This window comes from Perissodus microlepis, chromosome 12 (assembly GCF_051167445.1).
Source record: "Perissodus microlepis isolate ML-2025 ecotype Zambia chromosome 12, ASM5116744v1, whole genome shotgun sequence".
NCBI classification, from domain to species: domain Eukaryota; kingdom Metazoa; phylum Chordata; class Actinopteri; order Cichliformes; family Cichlidae; genus Perissodus; species Perissodus microlepis.
This window is the reverse complement of record NC_140472.1, coordinates 20,533,413-20,555,989: the sequence shown is the minus strand read 5'-3', so window position 1 is coordinate 20,555,989 and position 22,577 is coordinate 20,533,413. Positions and strand designations below refer to the sequence as shown.

At 40.9% G+C, this 22,577-nt stretch overlaps 1 protein-coding gene across 2 annotated transcripts in view; it reads right to left on the bottom strand.

Annotated features, from left to right (window-relative positions):
- Positions 1–13,766, bottom strand: part of unc5ca (unc-5 netrin receptor Ca) — a 184,581-nt gene extending 170,815 nt beyond the window's left edge. The window contains exon 1 of one of the 2 annotated variants that reach the window (XM_084945472.1): positions 13,020–13,766. In XM_084945472.1, coding sequence (XP_084801598.1) covers positions 13,020–13,137 — 118 coding nt within the window. In that variant the 5' untranslated portion in view covers positions 13,138–13,766. The remainder of the gene's footprint in view (positions 1–13,019) is intronic. The other variant, XM_084945473.1, reaches the window with a different exon arrangement.
- Positions 13,767–22,577: the final 8,811 nt, after the last annotated feature.

The window sequence follows — 22,577 nt, the reverse complement described above, 5'->3', positions numbered from 1 at the left end:
GAAACTCAGCAGCATTTTGTGATCTTAACTCTGTGCTCATTAAATAATTCATCAGACACACCCCCCCTCTTGAACACAAAAAGCGTTAGAACTAAAACCTTAAAAGGGCTAAACGGTAGCAGAGCATCGTGAGGAAGAAACTATTTTTGGGAAGGTGGGTACATCTTATCCCCTTTAATCCTGGAACAGAAATGTCTTTCAGCAGAGAATTGAATGACAAATATCACAGCAAAAAAAATCTAAAACTTCAAAGGTCTGTGTCCTCAGTCACTAGAGTGTGCTTGCTTAAAGAAAATTAAATTTAAATGAGCATCATTTTATTCATAATCACATACATAACTGCCTACTGTGGGTTCTGTGTTCTGTGAAGTGCAGGTGAAGACTTTCTGCCTGTTGAGCTGTATCATGTACTGCTTCCTGTTCAACCTAGTGAGCCAGTTCTGTAAAATACTGCAGGTAGCAGCACAAAGTCAGAAAAAGAAAATGTCAACTCAGAACTGGCAAGTTTGTCATTAGCTGCAAGTTTCAGTTCATTTCCAAACTAAAATTAAACTTTCGCGAGTTGCAAGTTGACCTGAGGCCAAAACGGCAGCCCTGCCCTCATTTTCTGACAAGACCTCAGCACTGAGCGGAGATAAACCAAAACCCTGGAGGGACCCAGAGGAGGAAGCAACACAAATAACTACAGTTACAATACAAGGATTTGGATGAGCTAGAGGGAGCCGTGGGCATTGTCTGGCTTTAGTCAGCTACTTTCTGCTTCTTTTGAAACTGTTCCTTGGGTGTGGATGACATTTCTCAGAACAGAGAAGGGGGAAAAACACTTCAAATGTTTCCACAAAGTTTTCCTTCTTCTGCCTTTTGTTCAAAGTTTAAATCTCCTCTTCCCCTAGGAAGGAAGGAAGAAAAGAAGGAAGGAAGGAAGAAAGAAAGGAGAGGAGGGAAAAGGCTCAGACCAAAGAGGAGAAAGATGAGAGAGGGTGAGGAAGTGACAGATGCAAGACAACGTAAAAGAAGAACACGCACGGACACACGAGAGCGCTGAGGAAAAAGGAGGTTCTTTTCATGTGGTGAAATAACCCTGCTGTGACACTATGACATAAGCCTCACATTCATTCATGCGCTCAGATAAAGTAACCCATATGCACGCTTTTGGCACAAATGCAACATATATAGATTACAGAACATACCATAATGCACAGTGTATTTCAACAGCAGGCTGCTGTAACTGTGTGGAGCTGCAAGCCTTTGATTTGAGGTATATGTTCAGGCATGATGTGGTGCACTGCTGCGGAGCTGATGGCAATAAAACAGCAAAACTTGAAAAAAAAGATGCACATAGAAACAACAATAATTGTGGCATCATATAATCAGGTTTGGTGAAAATGTGTGCTCCCGTGTTTTGGTTTTTACTGTGCAATTAATGCAATAACCCAGAAAAGAGCGCTTTTAAAATGCATAGCCATATTCTGACAACAAAAATGCAAAACATTAAATCGTTTTCCAAATACATCCCCAGCCAACTCATTGAGTTACAACAAATTTGGTACAAAGATGATTAGGCTGAGAGATGAGCATTTTGTGAGGATAATGGGGATATAATGAATTGTTACAACTGTACAGGTGGCTTTTCCCGCCTTCCTCAAACTCCAACTGCCAAAATATCAGACATGGTCCAAGACAGTGACGGGAAGTAAAAAAAACTGCCAGAAGCACAACTGCTACTGCATATGGAGACACAGTTTCTATCCACGCTCCTACTTTAACTGCCAAATTAACCGTTCAGAGCCTGTGAGTGTGTGTGTGTTGGCTGCCCTGCATTCACACCCCCTTGTATGCTAGTGTTGAACAGGGTAGAGACACTTGTCCCTTAGTGTACTGTGTCTGTGTCTTTCTCCTATTATTGGCGCTCTGATTTAGCCACATGTCATTGGACACTGAGCCAGTTTGTGTTCGGAAAAACCGTTACTGCACAACTACACCAGCTGTGCCTCGGGGAGGAGATGATGATGGCAACCGAAAAATAAAAAGAGCAAAGAAAAAAGAAAAAGCAGAAATATGCCTGAGGTGACTGGATGGGACTATCTCAAATCAAATTTGTTGGATCGCAGTCTTTGATTTGAAACACCTGTCTCGCATTGTGGCCTTTTAATAGTCTTCATAAAATCGTGGCTTCTGCTCATATGAGCCAGTTCTCCAAAGAGTCCATTCTACTATCACTGTGAAAAGAGAGCTAATCTGTGCCTTTGTTGCAAGCTCAGAATGAAACAAAGACTGTGTGGGCCCCCCCAAACTTCATGAAGACTCTAAAGCCACAATAACAATCTGCCACGCATGAAAAATAAACAGCTCCTTGACCTAAAATGTCCAAATATAAAAGCAAAGAACTGGAGCTGGTAAGTGGTGAAAAAGGAAAAAAGATAGCAATTATAAAATCAAGAGCCTACTGAAAAGATGTGCAACTCAAAACAATACTTTTAATTTTAATAGAAACCTTTATCGTGGCTGTTGGATCGTTTTATGATTAATCAGTAGTCATTCATTAAATCCACAAACTTTTTCATCAGATTTTTTTTTATAGACTTGTGGTTAAAAGTAGTTCTGAAGAACTAGAGTTCAGACTGAGTTATTTAATATAGAAAGGCAACTTTCTATAGTAAACTATTTAATACAGAAATAATTGACTGATGTTCAATTTGTTTTTGACTTTTTTCCATGCGGAGCTATTTTAGCTTTTCTCAACTAAAGCATGCGTAGGTGGCTGCGACCGTGTATAATTACATCTAGATTACATCAGCTGTCAGATGACGGCAGAGAGCCCCAGTGTTCATCCTACTTGACGCAGATCACAGATAATGATGCGACACTGCACTGTTTCATGACCAAATGTTCCCCACCTTTAATTAAAACGTATGTTTTGATTATTTTTAAGCATCTAAAATGACAATTAAAAACAAAACATTGAATCTTTGACTAAAACAATAAAACACTGACTTTTTAAATGTTGTCCAGTTTCAGAAATATACAGTGCAGTATCTCCAAAAAGCCTGTCAAAATGAGTTAAATATTAATATTTAGTTAGGACCAGAATTGTGTTATATCATCACTTTGAGTTGCCAGTTTTGTCTCCTCATATTAGAACTGAAATTTCAAGACAGTAAGTGACAGCACAATGTGTGTCTTAGGGGTATTTTTCAGAAATTGTATCATATAACTACAGAAATACTTGAGGATAAAATTATGAAATGCCACCAAGTAAAGTGCATACGATATTAAGCACAGGGTGTGGGCATAAAATTGAGAGAATGAGACATTTTAAGGTCAACCCAAGGAGAGGATTGTTGTGTTGTTAATAAAAATCACTAAATCTTGTAATGGACCCCAGCAAGCCTGAGTTTAAAAAAAAAAAAAAGTAGACAAGCATCAAGTTATGACACATACACACATGCATGAACACATACACTCAAAGCCTGTGTGGGAAGAAATCAATGAAAACAAAGCATTGCTGAAATGTGCTATAAACAACAGCAAAAAGCAAGTCAGTAGGTCTTTACTTTTATAGCTGCACTGCTGAGTCACAATGTGAAGCACCCACAATAAAAACCAACTGAGGTTGCTGAAACACTGTACGAGAGACCATCTTTAATCTCTCAGTCATTCAAAACAACTAAAGCCGTCACCCATTGACCTCATCAGCACCCCACTTAATTTTAAGCCTCTTTGGAAAGAGCCTTTCCTAAAAAGTAATATCTGATTATCTCCGCCAGCTGATGACTCAATGGCTGGCAGCAAACGGTTGACCCTTGAATCTTTTTTTTAAGCTTTTTAAGCATAAAGGTTATTGGTGCGATAAGTAAAAGTGAAAAAATAAACAGAAATAACTTTGATAAAGTCAACAAATTTAAAATCCTACCCTTCATTCGGGAAGGTGAGTTTGCTAAGCTAGAGTCGTGATTTGTCAGAAGTATTTTTGAGTAGTGTTGTGTTTGAATGCCTTCCTTCACAGGCCCACCTATTTCTTAAAGTAGCTTTTTTTTTGTTGGGTTTTTAACTTTTGATATCTTTTTTTATCTATTTTTCAAGTAAAATAAAAGCCACTTTTTGACTAGCACACCTGTACCTGTGTGTCCTTTGCTGGTTCCATTGCAGACTGGTTAACAAAAACTATATTTACTGTTGCAGGGTGACAGAATTTTGTTTGACTGTTAGCTGTTCAGTTTTAACATTGAGAAATAAAAGGCACACACAGATGGAATATTTTAGGCCAGCACTGTAAACCACCCACTTATGTCCTTTGAAGTGTTGCCTTACTTTAGCATAACTTTCAGTTACATTTTTCCTCATTATCTGAGACGTTGCTTGATCTTGCTCTAGTTTTCTTGCTCTACATGTTCTTTAGACTACCTGAATAGGTTACATCTTAATTTCTGATATCTTTAGCCTGCACATAAAGCTAGTGAATCACTCACTGGTCTAAACTGCAGCTAATTTTGATACAGATCAGTGCTGCCTTTTCTGTTTGGAGCCAGGAACAACCAAGGGTTGTTGCTTTTCAGACTCCCATCTTCCTCAGACCAAATCAAACATTAGCTCACTAGAAACATTAATCAGTGACAATCTACAAATAGACTGATGAATAGGGTACTTTAACTACATGGTAACTGGTAGTCTTGTATAATCAAGTGAAAACATTAACTCTTTAAACACTGCACGAATACATGTCTCCAATTCAGAAGCTCCAAGTCCAAGATGTGGTTAGTCTAGGAGCCATGAGGAGATGCAACTGACAGCTGTCAATCAACAGTCACGTGAAAGACATCAACGCTTTTATCCTTTATTAAATAACTACACAAATTTACCTATAAACAAACAAACAAAAAAGTCAACTGACTCCATATTTGATTAAATACAAATGACCTAATACACTGTAGAACAAATGAGGCTATTTTTGTTCATCTTTAACGGCCTCAGCTGTGAGTTAGGCTTTCCAAACTATTCATATGAGACATAAGGCCTTTCTTTGTGTTACTTTAAAAACAGCTAAAGTGCAACGCGCTGTTCTAGGATATTTGTCGTCAGACTTGAATGTTTCAGTATATTTTGGCACTAGACTTTATTTCCACATTGGCTACAGCCCCAAGTGGCAGCTGCCGCTCCAGTCATAACCTCAAAACAAGCCAAGTAACGCAGACTTCATAGAATGACCTTCAACTTTTAGTGTTTTGTTTAATCAAATTACGTTTCTCTCAGAGAACTGTCAGAAAGGTGATCCCTTCTATCGCCTCCCCCCCTCGATCCCTAGCCCGTCTCACTCTTCTATGATCACCTTTTTCCCTGATGAACAAAAGATTTCACAAAGCAAGACTTTCTTTTTTTTCCACAATGTAAAGTCATTATTCTCTCTCCTTTGTCTCCACTCTCCACCTACAAGTACCTTCCTACCTGTGTTCCTCTGGGGGAGGTGTTGGTGGGAAAAAAAATGTTGTGTGCATGGATAATTCTGGAATATAACAATGTGATATTTCATCTGCACGCGCACACAAACACACTCGCCGGACACAGAAAACGTGCCTTGTCAGCGAAGTACTGCCCATATTCATTAGCCACTTAGAATGCTGTGTTCAAATGAATCAAAGTAAACTGCTTACACGTAATCTTGTCACCCGCAGAGTAAAATATACCACGTCTGTTATTACATTGGTGTGGAGCCAAAATGAGTCAATGGCCTTGCAGTACCATATGGGTGTCTAGTGTACAGAGTATATTTGTGCGTGTACAAGTTTCTACCTACTGCAATAAATGCTAACAGAATAAGCTGCTGTCATTTGTGCACATTATTATCTGTGCATGTGTGTTATGTATTTGTTTTTCATAAGCCTACAAGGGGAATAACACAGTGAATTACATCATGTCTATAGCGAGCAATGGCCGACCAAAAGTGGTGGTTTTTGGGAGGTTTTTACAACACACACTAAATCCTCCTTTTTTCTTTTTTTCACTGCATCCTACTGAATTACAATGTACGCTTTCAAGAAAGGCTTCTATGTGCGTTTGTTTGTGTACACGGATATGTGCAAAATGCAAGCGTAAGCCTAGGAGGTAAAAATTTGCAGTGGCGATTATAGTAATTATGGTTTCAGGTTTTTTGGATATTCCTTTAGATGGACCACTAGATTACCAGGCAGTTTTGGCAAAGAAAGAGGAAGAGTGGGGAAAAGAAAAGAGTTACTGTTGGGGAAGGGGTGGACTGAGGGAGCAAGGGAGAGAGGAAAACTTTCAGAAGACAGGGAGAAGGAGAGCAAGAAAGAAGGAGAGAGAGCAACAAAAAGGGAGAAGAGAGAATGTAGTGGCGAAAGATAGGAAGACGAGAAAGACTAATCCTTCAGGCAGCTTCCAAACACTACTCAGCCTGCTCACTCACTCCCTCCTCCTCCCTGTTCTCCTCCCCCCATCTCGCTCTCCGCTCTCGACCAAGAGTTGAATGGACTTTTACAGTGCAGCTTTGTTTCCCGTCAAAAAGGAGCATGAATGTCAAATTCTCAAAAAAGAAAAGAAAGAAAGAAATAAAGAGAACACCTTCTTATGCTGTTCCTTCACTTCCCTTCTCTAATCCAACACACTCTCTTTCATCGTGTCTCCATTTCCCTGTGTTTCCCTATGTTTGTCCTTTCTTCTCTGCTCCCTCACGCTCACGCTCTCAGTATAGGACAAAGCTCATAACAAGCTTTCAGCGGAGACAAAAAGGACCCGGGACCCAGCCTCGTGGACCCCCTGTCGCGGCATGTCGTCTTTTCTCAATGGCAGCTTAATTACATATTCATGGCAACACAAATAAGACACTCTTGCTCCAACACACAAACACGTCACTCGGCCAAAACACCCAACACCCATCTGCTGGTCGTGTGTCTGCCCTCGAGAAACTGTTCTTCCAAAAGAGAGCAACACATATGTGGAAGTGTCTCGCCTCATATTCGCCTGTTTGAAGGAGTGACACTTGTGTAATGCAGCCACACAAAAGTTTAAGCGCTGCAAACATCTGTGATATTGTTCAAAATAATAATAAGATACACACATTTTAAATTTGCAGCCTGTCTTTAATATGTGCACCAAGCAAGCAAAAAATAAAAAATAAAATCTGGAGACTGTAGCTTTGGCATGAATCCAAACAAAGTGTCAAAGACAGACACGGGAGGGGGCGAGGGATTAAGCTGAAGAGGCAGAAGTTGTTGGGTCCAGCCCCCCCACAGGAAGATGAAACAAAGGTGTCCTATAATCGCTTGTCTCCAATAAGTGAAGCTTGCTGCTTGTTGTTTCTGAAGCAAATAAACCAACCCGTGCTATTTACTGGAGGTTTTACAGTATCAAATAAAAAGAATATATAGACCATGAAAAGCCTCGGCTGGCGGCTGCAGACACAGGCAAGGCCTTAAAACAAAGAGATTCAGGGGGAGATTTCAATGAAGAGCAGCTGGCATAGTGTGGAGCTCCAGTTCTCTACCTGTCTCGTTCCTTCCTTTCAATTCCATTTATCTGTACTGGACCCGTAGGAGAAGGCGTTTGTGTGTGTGTGTGTGTGTGGGTGTGGGTGTGTGTGTGTGTGTGTGTGTGTCTCAATGTGTAGGCAAACTCTCTCTCCCTCTCTGGCAGATAGATGAGTTTCTGTGACCACACACACACACAAAAATACAAAATGTCCTGCTGCTTGTGGGCCCCGTTCGGAAGCACAACAATATGTCCACTGTTTTGGCTACACTCTAATTAAACAGCGTAAATCTAAGTAGAGAAAGACGCTGAGTGGTGAGAGACGGCAGCAGCAGGGGAACAAAATAATAAAAAATGACAACGATTTACAAGGCAAACAGCATGTCAGAGGTAGCAGATGGGAAAGAAGAAAAACAGGACAGAGAATAGGAGAAATGGGGACATATGACAAGAGGGAAGAGCCGAGATATGGACAACAGCATAAAAATTTGTGGCCCGGCACTGAGAGGCAGGGATTCACCAAGTCCAACGGGATCAGAAATGCAGAGTTTCGTAAGCAGCAACTTAATCACAAATGACCTTTTTTTAGCCTTAGAAAACAAATTCTATAGGATTTTTCTTTACAAAAGGTCATTCACTTTTTTGTTGTTTTTTTACAACTCAACCCGATCTGCCCATGTGCAGATAATTTTCATACCGTTTCTGAATGCATTTTTTCTCTTGCTGGTGGAGCATAATTAACAAATTTTAAAAATAAAACAGTCAAACAGGGTTATCATTTTCCTGAGTGCAGGATTCCATGGGACCAACGGGAACTATATAGTAGGCCATTGATTGAGAACAAACTGCGTTTTCTCAGTACAACCACCCTACACACAGAGACACGCACACGGTCACAGACGCAGCTAACAAAAACAAAAAGCCTGGAAATGAGAGCACCAAATGAGGCCTTAGGTTTCTCAGACCATGAAAAATTCATAATTCCAGATCTTTACATGAAACTCTAGAAGGAATTAGGCCTAACAGCGGGAGACGCTGGGAATCGGTTTCAGAATATTTTGCTTTCTCTTTTTCGTCTTTTCTCTAGCTCAGGCTCTCTCTCTCTCTAGTAAATATGCACGTTCACACAGACACAAATGCACACAGCAGAACACAAGCGCACACACACAGGGATGCATTCTTATGTTCCATCCTGGGTTTTCCCCTGCGGAGAGTGAGATACTAAATGGTGCAAGTGGTGTCTGGCGTGACGCAGTTTGTCGACACAGCCTTTTGAAAACCGCACTTCTTCAGAAAGAAGGATTTCTTGTCTTCTTTCCTCAAAGCAAAACACGCCTGCAAACTTCTCTGCTGCTACACAAACAACTCGAGTTCGGGCTCTTGATTCTCGAAATAGGTTGAGCTGTAATTGCTATGTGTTGATGTACTGAAGGTGGACGGCATTTTTGCAGTGCAACATAAAATGTACTCTGTGAATAGATGAGCAGCCATGGCCACAGGCAAGCAGGAAAAAAAAAAGGTGAGTAAAACCCATTCAGCAACTAACAGAAGACACTGACTGAAAGGATAGAGATAGAGAAAAGGTGGGTGGTAAAAAAAAGTCTCATCACTGGTCACACTTAAAGAGAGAGTCTGTGAAACACACGGATGAGTAAGCAAGGATAAGATTTTTTTTTTTTTTTAAGAAAAAGGCAGACAGAGCAAGGGAAATCTGCCATCACTAGGCTACTGCTAGCAGCAGGAGGGTCTTCGATACAAAACAACCCCAGACACAGTCAAAGACTTCCTTTCACACACTCCCATGAACGCCTGTCCGTGCACACGAGCCATGCACATAGAGTATGCTCACACACACAACACACACAGAAAGCAAACAGAATGCTGCACTGTGTGAGTGAAAAAAAATATCTTTCTGTGTGTGTGTGTGTGTCTGCATATGGCAGTAAGTGTGACAGTCAGTGAGCTTGTCCAGTCCTAGTGGAGTGATCAAAGCTAGTACAAACCACCCAGAGAGATCTCCCTTCCTCATCCATTCATCCTTTCGCTTTCTCATTTTATCTCCCTCCATCTCTCTCTCACACCCTCTGATGCAGAAACGCCATCATATTTACCACACAGAATCTGCTCAACCAATTGCACAGCGCTGGCTTGAGCAGCACAGCCAATCAAAGTGGCCTATTTAGTTCCAATAATTCCCAGCTGCCCCCCTACAAGCACTGAACCCTGGATGGCGGCACTACACCATAGGACAGGGACATAGCATAATGGGAGACAGCATGGGAGCCCTGGCAATATTATAATGCCGAATGTGCACACACACATGCAATGAAACGCCACATGAGCTCGGAACTCTATGACAGTGCCAAGTTCACACAAACGCGCAAACACACACATACTCCACAGGAGTTCTCTGAAACCGTCCCCAACCTGCCAAGTTTATGAATGCACACAGCTCACAGGAGTCGTGTAAGCCCAACTTTACAGTTCTGTACCAACGCATTCACATACATATGCAACTACACACCAACAGTTCCCTGTAGCTATAGAGCACAGCTTTAAACAAAGTGAGAAAGCATCCTGAAATAGATCTGAATGTTCAGTTTAAAGAAACGTGTAAGCTGTAACACAACAAGCTGCCACACAAATGCACGAAAAGTTGAATTGTAGAACCTAGCTACACAGCACCTAAGTCATCATGATTTTTTTTAAAAAGTGGACTTCTGAGACTTTGTGCAGCAATCTTGACATCCATTCATTCCAGATCAAATGTAAGGGGGCTTAGCTAATGGCTTTAAAAGGCACAACTACTTGCACTCAAGCTGGCATGAGAGGATTTCAACTAACACTCTCCTCTGACTGTACTGTATGTGCACATGTCAGTGTGTGCACAAGCGCCTTTGTGTATGAGACACTTCTCCACAGCCCAATACACTTTCTACAGTGCTGCACAGCTAGGAGAGACACGTCTGCAGGCCAGATTAAATGACTGAGAGCTAAAAAATGAATGAATAAATGAAAGGTTCATAATTAAAAGCTTAAGGGAGAACTAAATGTGAAGTAAAATAACTTGGCTTGAACCCTTTGTGTGAAATAAGTGTACTCAAAATGGATTTAAAAAAAGAAAAAACAAAACAAAACAGCTTCCCTCTATTTGAGAAACCTTTGTGATTCATTACGATCAGATTTGAATCAAAAGCAGCGCCAGCATCATTCCCACAAACACCATCATCCTGAACATCGTTAGACATGACTTCAAAAACAAACTCTGCTATTAAACTTGCCAAAAACCACATATTCCACTGTGGAGTACAAACTAGAGGCCAACAGCTGGCCCTAAGACATTCAATGATGCATGAGCAGCAAGGAACGGCAGAATAATCTGGTTAGAACGACTGGATGTATTTTCCTGTTCCATGTACACCGGAACGATGTTTGGGATTTGAAGGAGGTTCTCTCCCACTGATCCACAGACAGGATCAACTAGGTACACAAAGACACCCCCACCCCCTTCAGTTAAGTTGTGTTTGTGTGTTTTACCCCATTCAATAGAACAGCTAATGAAGTGACTCCTCTCACACAAGGAAACGACTTCAGAGACACAAGCCAAGTTGGTTGAGAACAGTGAAAGAAAAAACACACACATAACAGCTACGCCAAATGGATGCGGAAGAGGAGAAGCAGAGAATTCTAAAGCTTTTTTTTTTTAAATGAGGGCAGAATGCGAGAAAAACGACACTTTTCAGGACTGTGAAAATATACAAGTTTCTTCTCCCTTAAAACGCATCAACAGTTTAAGCTTCCAATTATCAGATTTTACTATGAAAGTTAAATTGAGCTGCGTATTGGCACCGATGTGCAATTTATCAAAGGTTGGTGAAACCCTGCTCAAATCGTGTCCCCTAAATTGCAATGTATCGATTTAACAGTAAACCAATGGAGAACGGTTATAATGAATGTTAGCGGCAGTTACTGAAATGCTGTTCCCCAGGGCAATGAGAGAAAGGTGGCAGCAACATCATATCCAATCACTACCCAGATTCGGCACAAAAACCTGAGGCTAATCTGTAATGTCAATACTAATGTATGCACTACATCCTTGTGTAGCATATGACAGTTACTCTAGGGGATACTCTAGGAGTTTTTCAAGTGGAATTATTAGTTTCATGGCAGAGGGTGAAGCTTTGCGTCAAGTCTTTATAAGAAACTATAGGGTCATAGCTAAATAGAAGACAAACATCAAGCAAGAGTGGCTTTAAGAAGGTCAGCTTTTAAAAAGGTGGTGGTGAATAAAGCTGTGTCATAAAACAGCACCGGGGCTGGGCATTAATTCTTTTGGAGGAACATTAACAGGGCAAAAGTTCTCCCTGAGAAGGTCAATAAGAATGTGAAAGCTGGAAAGATGCGTCTGGTTTCAGCATTTTCACGAATCCCACATGGTTCATGATAAATTTTAAAAAAAAATCCTATCCAGGAGAGCATCCGGTTAAAAGTTGGGCTGCTTGCAGTCTATGACCCGCGACATTCCCCACAAACACCGGCCATAGTGGGTGGTTGCTTCTCACTCTTCAGAAATATCACTTTAATATCCCCGTTATGCTTCACTAGCGTGTATAGTAAGTAACGGATCTAATACTCAGCACCGAAACATCTTTACATTATGTGTTTGCGCTATCTTTGGATCCTGCTTAATCCTGCTGGGCTGACGATCTGCTGGTATTACAGTCCTCACTTTCAGCCCGTTCCTTCTGCCTCCTTCCGATTGCGTTATGAGATCCATAAGACTAATTGCCTTTAACCTTCTGGCGGCGCAGTGTTCGTGACTTCTGATCGGTCTTTCAATCGGAGCAATGGACCTTCGTTAATTTTAACGAAGTACTGCGCAATTAATGCACTAGTCGCCCAATCAGAGATTCTCCAGCCCTGCCTGCCCTTCACGGTGTTTTCACATTAATGTAACTGCATCTGCGCATAGTTCATTTGTCCGCTCAGAACTGAAACAGAACTGGCAGAAAATCCCCGCAATATTCTGTTCTGCCCGCGAGGTCCCACGATGCTGCTCGCGAGTTTTGCAATTATATTCCTATTTATCTGGTTCTCAATAGTGGGTCAAGTGCACGTTTCTCTGTGTATTAAGTCTAATTTTTAATTCATTTTTCTAAACAGCAGGCTATCGTTTTCGGTCTTCCCAGATTAATTAGCCTATTAGTCGTATTTCCCTGGGAAGAAAAAAAAGTGGGCTGTGAGTTTAGCTGCTTTTCAGCACACTTCAAGCGGCCAAGAAAATGCGCATACACAGTTTACACATTAAGATGCTGACCATATACTAAGCTAGTCTTCTGCTCCAAGTCAATTTAAATGGAAATATGGCCAAAAAAAAGTATATCTCCTTGTTGAGGGGATACTTCTCTTGGTCTACTAATTGACATGCCGCCCATACCACTTAAACGCACCTCGGCAGTGAAGGAGAAGGCCCATCACTTTCAACCGTGCAAGGTGTAATTAAAGCGCTTGACAGAAGACGCGCTCTCACGCCTTACCTTGAGCGACTCCTGCATGTATTAGCACCAGGACAATCAGGATCCTCGGCGTGGCGCTCATTCTCACCAGGCTGGAGCTCCCGAGTACTATTCCACTTCTCTGTCCACTTTTACCCATTACAGGCAACGCGTAATACACATAAACTCCTCCGTCCACGGTGGGTGAAACGAGAACCCACCCCCCAACACGTCCTCCACAACAGGATCTGCTGGTTGATCAAACGTGTCCAAGACCAAAGCGGCTGGTGTGTAACTTCTAGTCCCGATGTCTAAGTCCGTCTCAAAAGGCGCGGGGCGAGCTGTGATAGCAGAGGTGGAAACAGCCACGGGCTCCCTTCACTCGTGTCAGCGGCACTGCTGCCTTGCCACTAAGCTCTCTCCGTGCGTTCTCTCCTTCTCCACCGTCTCTGTTTACGCAGAGAGAAATGCCACCGCCCTCTGGCTACCATGCGAGACCATGTTTCTCCCTCTCTTCTCTACTTTGCTTCCCTTTCCCTGTCTTTCGTGAACGTACACACGAAAATACGAAATGAAGATAAAATCTCAGCTCACGCGTTTCACTTTTAATGACACGTCTGAACAGCGTTGTGCTCGTGGCAGGTGCGTACTTTCACTCTAAAGACGGTGAACAGACTTTAAAGAACCTTGTATTTCCTCCTAGATGCTAAAATTTAGGAGAGAGGGAGAAGTTTAACTTTTTTCTTTACTTTCTTGGATTTTTTTTTTTTGACCATCTATTGATTGCGCGTGTACGAGCTTGTGCGCCTCCAAAATCTCTCAGTGTGGAGCAAAGCAAGGATAGGGTTTCTCGAGAGCTTAGTTTACCGACTAATGCCTGCCCCCTGACGGCCACGTCCGTTGGACCTGCATGAAGACATATCAGTGAGAGGTATAATTCAACAACAGCTTCTTTTATTGCTATTGGGTTAAACAGAATAGATGGATTATTTGATATTCGCAAGGAATAACTGATTGTGCCTGTGACTGTTCGCTTTTCCCCTCATTCTTTTGACCACATTTCTGCCCCTCTAGTGCCACCACTGCGTAAAGATGAAGGTGCGTGTACCATAAATCCAAGTGTTGTTGTGACCCTCGGACTCAGTTGCTCTTTGAACTACTGAACATCCACTTCTTCGTGATGTGCATCATCTTAAAGCAGACTACTAGAAATAAGTGATAACTTGCCATAGACACGAGCACAGGAATTTATTCAAAAATGAATGCCTGAATGTAAGATTTTATTAAAAGCAAAATGAGAGACCGTTCACCTTAAAAGGAGAACTCCTTCAGTGCCACTTCCCATAGATGTGCTAGAGAATAATGAACTTTCAAATAAAATTATGCAGTAGCAATAACCACTTGAATTTTGCACTGCAATCCTTTAATAGTTCTACATTTGCAGACTTAAGTGTCAAAACTTTTTACAAGGCTACATCTAGATTCTTATTCCATTTTGTCAAAAGTACAACCAGGTATCATGTGCATCTTTAAGCACTATATGTAACGAGTGTCACCTTAAAGTAGCTGAATAATAAGGAGGAAAAATGCTTAAGTCACTAACAGACTCAAAATAAACTCTATACACATATCAGTATGTGTGTTTCCAGCACGCACGCACACACACACTTACAGCTACCATAACTCTCGACAGTGTTGCTGTGCAGTCATTTGAGCAGCACAGCCTGGATCATGCATTGTAAATGGCAATAGTAAAATATGCGCTTGGTGCCATTTGTCACCACAGCAGCCCTGCAGCTCAGTGACTACCAGTGGAAGTAGCTGCTACCCACAGGGACCTGTAAAAGCCTTTTTATTCTGCCACTTTATTGGGAATGGGAAAGCAATAAGTTACCCAAGAAACATATGGCACACTTAGATATGGATTGGGACTTACCCCAGCAACAGTCAATGGGAAAGGGATTCTCACAGTTCCATGTGGCCGTACAATACATTTATATTTTGTATACTCATAGTCTGCCAGTGGCTTAAATGTGTAAGGAGAGCATTACGGCAGTTTTGGCAGCATCTCAGTAAATCTGGTAACATTTGCCTCTTCCTCAAAATTTCCTTTGGAACTACGTTCTCTCAGATTTATTCATGAAAACGTGGAGGCCACCAGCAGTATATGTTTTGATTTCCCTCATTCTTTTGACCACATTTCTGCCCCTCTAGTGCCACCACTGCGTGAAGATGAAGGTGCGTGTACCATAAATCCAAGTGTTTTTTTGTTTTGTTTTGTTTTTTTAAAAAGAGGTATCATTGGATTCCTTCAAGTCAAGTTGAAAGCATTGTGATGTCAGCCTTGCTCATACTGGATATTTAATCATTTTGGCTTTAACGACAAAGTTTAAGAATTGATACAGCCCTCTTTTTTCCCCATACTTTCCAAAAAAAATAACAAATATAATCCTGATGAGATGAGGTTTTCTCAAACTCATATGGATTTCTGATTTTAAGTTTTAGTCTGTCACAGACAAGATAAATTGACTCAGGACCCCTTTTTCAGGAAGCACAAACAAATAATAATAATTATAATTTGCAGTTAGTATTTCTCCAATAGGGGGCGCAGCAACAACCGTGTTTGATTTAAACAAGGCTCAATCATGTCAGCTTGTCTTACAGGCTGTGAATATTTGGACCATACTGAAGGTTTCAGTTTTTTAAAATGAAAAACCTGATTTAATTTGTTGCAGCCACTTTTACTTTTAACTTAATTAGATGCAACTGATATAACAAATGTCCCAGATTGCTGCTTGTACTAAATTTTGTGACTGTTATTTCACTTTATGAATAACTCCTCCACTTAAGATGTAAGGATTAAGACTGTGTGTGTGCGTGCATGTGTGCGAGTGTGTGTGTGCGTGCATGCCCTGTCGGCCTCAGGGCCTAAATCTGTAGCTCCTACAGGACTTTGTCGCATTGTCCCTGTCTCTTTTTTTTCTTTGAATGAGAGGATCATCAAAGACAATCCAACATCACTATATTCATGTTTTTCATCATTACTGAACTAACGACACTGTGTCTAGAAAGTTGAAGACATTTCCCATTGGTTGCCTGCGCCTGTAACCCACAGCATCAAAGTGGCTGCGATAATGAGAGCGGGAGACAGCGCTGAGGAAGACTGGAGATAATATCTTGATAATCCAGAGAAGAGGCTCAAAGAAAGGTGCTTTACCACGTAGAGCCTTAAAAAAACAATCTGTTTTTAACATCAGTACTGCTTTTAGTGTTGTATACTGATATGTGCGACTTTCTAATTAGTACCAGGCATTTTCAGTCTATATTTTTTCATGGTTCTTAAAGAAGAAAGGTTCCCCTTTTAGTGGCTACTTAATTGCTTTTGCTGCTGAGAGTTAGATGAACAGATTGATAAGACTGATATCTGGCCAAATGCAGTAACTCCTTAGTGTCTTGTTGTCCCTATAAAGGTTGCCTGGCAACTAAAGAAGACTACAAAATGGTCCCTGTAAAACAACAACTTGAGGTCTTTATATTTGTGCACAGAGAAAACAATCAACAAATGCTACTGGTGTTTAGTCTGTGTTACTTTTTCATAGTAGGTGGTTTCTAGTCTCCATTGCGAGCTACTGGCTGCAGTTTCATGTAGAGTGAAAATGATTGGTCGTCTTGTGGCTTAACGGAGCTTGCAAAGAAAAGCGTCTGGACTTCTTTAAGTTTCTTGAAGACATTTCACCTCTCATCCGAGAAGCTTCTTCAGTTCTAAGGTCAAATGGTGGAGAGTCCCAGATTTAAACCCAGTGGGAGTTTCCCCCCAAGAGGGACAAAAGGACCCCCTGATGATCCTCTAATCACATGAGCCAAGGTGTGAAAACGGGTGTGGGTCCCAATCAGCCAGGGTTTCGGGTGAGCTCATTGTGAAATCTGGCCCCACCTTATCATGCGATTTCCAGAGGTCAGATGGCCCAGGATGTGAGTGGGCGTTAAGGCGTCTAGGGAGGGAACTCAAAACTGGATTATAGATGGCAGACAGTTGGTGTCGTAAACCACCGCCTCTGTTCAAAGATGGTCGCTCACAGTGGACATAGATGGCTTCTTTCACTCCTCTTTCAAACCGCCATTTGACCTTAGAACTGAAGAAGCTTCTCAGATGAGAGGTGAAATGGTAAATGGCCTGCATTTGTATAGCGCTTTTCTAGTCCCTAAGGACCCCAAAGCGCTTCACACTACATTCAGCCATTCACCCATTCACACACACATTCACACACTGGTGATGGCAGCTACATTGTAGCACAGCTGCCCTGGGGCGCACTGACAGAGGCGAGGCTGCCGGACACTGGCGCCACCGGGCCCTCTGACCCTTTAAGTTGCTTGAAATGTCTTCAAGCAACTTAAAGAAGTCCAGATACTTTTCTTTGCAAGCTCCTTTGACTACGATGACCTGGGTGACTGAGAACCTTCACAGACATCTTGTGGCTTAACATTCAAAATCCCTCCCCCAAAACTTTCCAGACATTTGAATTGGGGTAGAGGTCATGAGATTGTTTATCTCTGTCTTTTGAAAATTTATGAAATTGACAATTCTTTGAGCTCACTTCATGCTTCATGCTATTAATGAGCACGAAGTAGCATGCAAAAGTTTTTACTCCATATACATGCAGAATAAGAGCCCGATCTTTGATCCTCTGTGCCGGTTTACATATCGTGTGCGTGAGAGTGTTTGCATGAAGGTTTATGGTAAATTTGTATTCATGGTAAATGTGTAAACAGAAAGTGATGGTTGGGATTATAGACACATGAACAAATAATACATGAGGTAAAACTGCTTATTTCATTCCGGTTTTAGAAAAATAAAATTTGAGGTTCTTCTCTTTCCACCAGGTGCAAAGGTTTTGTGATGAGCAGCCAACAGCCAGCATGCAGCTTGTGAACATTTCAGTTTGAGTGGTAATATTGACTGTGGACTTTCATCTTTCAACCAGTCTAGTTTTTCCTGGGTAGTGCATGGTGTTCACTTGTTTTCTGTCATAATATAATAGGCTACAGAAAACAAGGGGGGTGTCTTTTATGAGAATCCTTTTCCAAAAACCAACCCATGGCAACTGCTTGACAGTTTCTAGCTCATTAATTGAAGACATTGGAGGAGAAACTCAATTCCTTGAAAAAACTTAAAATTGCAATAAGCTCCGTGCGACTCTTGCACTTCATCTCTATAGCTATAGAGGTATAGCAAACATGCTCTCATGAGTGCCATAGCCTGTGCTGTTTCAATTGTATGTTACAATTGAGAGCAAGCCCCCATGAGGGTGACTCTGTATAATCTCTTTAAGCAGTTACATAATGGCCCCCAGTTCATGTTTTAATCAGCGAATAGATGGCTGCGCCCAGGGATGAATAATCACATCTATAACTTTCTAATCTAATATCCAGCTACATTCAAGTGGATTAGAGAAGAGCGGCAAGGGAAAGGAGGAGTGCAGGTGGCACACCTAGATGTGAGTGTTTGCAGGAGGATTTATGTTTTGTGTTGGATACAGAGAAAATTAGATTGAGAAATTGCTTATGTGTATTCTCCAACTGTCACTAGCAAAACACAGTGACCGTAATATCAGACCTTTCGGATCGCTTTTGATTTCAGTTGTTTTTTGGCAGGTTGCTTGGTGATGCGTACTGACAGTCTCATCGCCTAAATGGCTCTGTGTGCCCCAAACACTGGGTTCAACATCACCGTAGGAATTTACAAAAGTGAATGAAGAAGTCCTTCCAGACAGACAGATGTTTAGATATACAGACAGTTCATCAGTCATCAAATTGAATTGTTTCCTGTCTCACACAAACACACCAAAGCACTGAGTCCCAAAATACCAGATACTGTGGCTACAATAAATGAAATTGAAAATCCCATTCGGCATGTGACCTCATAGGCAGTAAACGGTGTATAACACATTTATCATGTAAATGCTGCTGTTTGTAGTTATGTTTGTTTACATGGCCGCAATCTCAAAGAAGAGTCATTACTGAACAAAGCACGGCGAGAAAGCCAATGCGATGTTCATTTCCTGATTGGAAGTCATGTTCTTTTCATCTTCATCATGCTGTGACATGAGCCCAATGCATCTTATTTCTTTTGTCATAATTAAACACGATGGCCAATACAAGTCTTCCAGCTCAGCGAGAGCAAGTCAAAGGGTCGATCCACTTTGAAAGCAGGCTTGTATATGAAAGAAAGAGAGCGCTAAGGAGGAAAAAATGTTTTATTAAATGGGAAAGAAAGTAATGCTGGAAAAAGACAGGAAAGAAAGAAATGGCAAAGTTAGTGTTATTATCAGACCAAGTAATCCTCTGTAGTAATGTTTATGCATGTCTTTTGTTTAGACTTTTTTAGACTTTATAGTCTACACATCGGGTCATGGTCCACTTATTCGTTTTGCTTTTTCGTGGCATTTTTCAAATGTTGAAGCTCAAACCGAGCATCAGAATAGGGAAGAGAAGTGACGAAGTGACTTTGAATGGGGCATGATTCAAAGTACACAGTTCGGTCTGAGTGTTTCAGAAACTGCTGATCTGCTGGGGTTTCCCTACACAACCATGTCTAGGGTTTATAGATGATGGTCTAGAAAAGTAAATATCCAGTGAGCAGCAGTTCTCTGGGTGATAATGCCTTGTTGATGCCAAATGTCAGAGTAGGATGGCAAGGCTACTGAATTTGGCACAAACAACATGGCAGCATAGATGCATTCTGCCTGCCATCAGTTCAGGCTGATAGTGGTGGTGTAATGATGTAGGGGATATTTTCTTAGAACACTGTGTGCCCCTAACCAAGCATCATTTAAACACCACAGTCTACCTGAATATTGTTGGTGTCCATGCTCATGCCTTTATAAACACAGTGTACCCATCTTCTGATGGCTGCTTCCAGCAGGATAGTGTCCCATGTCACAAAACTCAGACCATCTCAAACTGTTCTTTTTGAACATGACAGTAAACTCGCTATACTTAAACAGTCCCTACAGTCATCGGATCTTTATCCAATAGAGCACCTTTGGGATGTGGAAGAACAGAAGACTCGCATCATGGATGTCCAGCCAACAAATCTGCAGCAACTGTGTGATGCTATCAATACGTCAATATGGACTAAAATCTCTGAGGAATGTTTGCAGAATGTTGTTGAACCTATGCCATGAAGCCTCAAGGCAGTTCTGAAGGCAAGGAGAAGTACAACCCAATACTAGCAAGCTATATCTAATCCTACATTCCCCCTTGCCTTTGCCAGACAGTGCTTACATCCCCTGTGTTCTCGTGGCGTGCTTCTTGTGCCTGCTTTTTTTTAACTACTTTGTTTGGCGGTTATGTGCACTTTTGTAATTCTTTTTTTTATATTATCTCTGTGCCCTACACTTGGCTTCTGCTGGATCACGACACATCTACACGTTGATTAAGATGACGCAGAAGGAATTTAGATGGATATTATTGAGTTGTATGTCCAAATTGATTGTTTACTGCTTTATCCAAGTTTTGGACCAGCAGTAATACTAGAAATAATTGACCATATATGTGTAGCATGAACACACAGGAATGCACATGCGTAGCAGTGTAGGTTCCTGCTGCTGATTTCATTAATGTACAAAAGAACATGTATAAACATCACTTTAGTGTGTAATCTAACTGAACATTCATTGGTTTGTGAATTTTATTTCATGCTCATGTGTACACACAGTATTCATGGACTTTCTTAAAGTAACAAATTGTGAAAGCAAAAAATAAAGAAATAAGAATAAGAATAAATAAAAATAAGAAAATCCTTCTGCACCGCTGAATAGAATGGAGAAGCTACCAAGGACATGGACAAGATCACAGATTTCCTCTATGAACAATGTGCCAGCTACTACACAAAAATAGTTTGTGCTTAGGAATTTGGTTTCCAATATCTTTAGCTGTATATAATTCAGACTGAAATTAAATTGTCCATACTGCAGTTACTAATGGAACAATGGGAGATGCCAGTTTTGTTTGCGAGAAGCTACAATGTTGGTAGTCCATGCTGGATTTGATTACTACTTTACTTAAACGTTTGTGTATAGATAGTGACTGTTGTTTAGGCTTAAATGAGGGCTGATACACTGATTAACTCCACAAACTCATTTTAAATCTCTAAGTCATTTACAGTGGTTGTTTCAAAGCTGAGAATAAAGACTTTAAACGCCCCACAAAACAAGTGGCGCAGAAAGCATCAATTTCCCAGTGGATCTGGGGATATGAGCTTGCATGTTTATATATGTGTATATTTTCCTCATGTATTTTGATATCATCATTACATATTTGGGTGGTTGTGCAGGCAGAGCATGTTTTTACTACTAAGTGGAAATTGAATGTGTGTGAATGGATAAATGAGGCTTGTGGTGCTTTGAGTGCTCTGTTGTAGTGGAAAAATGCTACATACTAACTAAAGTGCATTTACCAAGCTGCAAAATCTTTGAGAAATTAAAAAAAAAAAAAACATTTCAGCTTAAGGAATGCTTCAAGGATCAGCCAAATTGGCAGTTTTGATATACAAATCAACTCCTTAGTAACATCAGTACCACCAAAGGCTTGATCTTGTTCCTTTGGTTTCCTTTATCAAAAGAAACAAGAAGACGAGGCAAAAAAGGGATTCTGTTTGTGCTTGGAAGTTTTTGAAATCTCATTAGAAGACACAACGGAATCATAGCCAAACAATGTTTTCCATCACACCTCAACCATTTGACAGATCCAGCTCTTTCATGCAAGATGATGCCAGTTTGACACCATCTGCATCTCCTCTCAGATCTGAATGTACTCCCCTATCATGGATCAGTAGGTGGTCCAGCTTGATTGCAGAATCCACACTGTGAGGAATTTTATAACCGAACCAAAAAGCTTTGACACAGCCTGCTAAGAAGTGCCAATAAAAACAAGTTCTATGATTCTCAGATTTTTATTTCGTTAAAAAGTATTAAAGACGGCTTAATCTAACCAGTCAAAAATTGCACATGTCATTTTTATTCTTTCCACAATTTTTTGTTTTGCCTCACAACTGATGATGTGGTTGCCTTTGAATAGAGGCCTTCATGCATTGTTTCTTTCCTCACAGCATTTTGCCAGAAAACAAATAGGTGGCACTCACCAGCTCAGAGAGTAAATGCTTGTTTTTGAATGGCATTGATCCTGATTACACCGCATTCGAAAACACAAAGCTCAGGATTCAAGATTCAAATGATATCCCAATATCATAGCAAAACAGCATCAGCAATATAGCCTTACTCTAGAATACTGGTGCATCTACAGGAAAACGGTGGTGCCATGCATTTTCTATACATACTTGTATTAGTTTGTGGTGCACACCATTAAAACAAGCCAACTGCTTTCAAACTTTAAGTAGTTTTTAAATTAAAAAAAGAGAACATGTTAAGGATTTAAATGTTGACACCCTGGTAGTTAAAGTTAAAGCCTTTGACTGTGTAAAAGTTATTGGTCTCTTAAATGTGGGCAAGTCATTGCTGTAGTTAATCTAATCAAAGAGAACAAAACAACTTCTGCACTATAAATTAAATCCAAACAGATCAAGGGTTGCAGCAATCACAG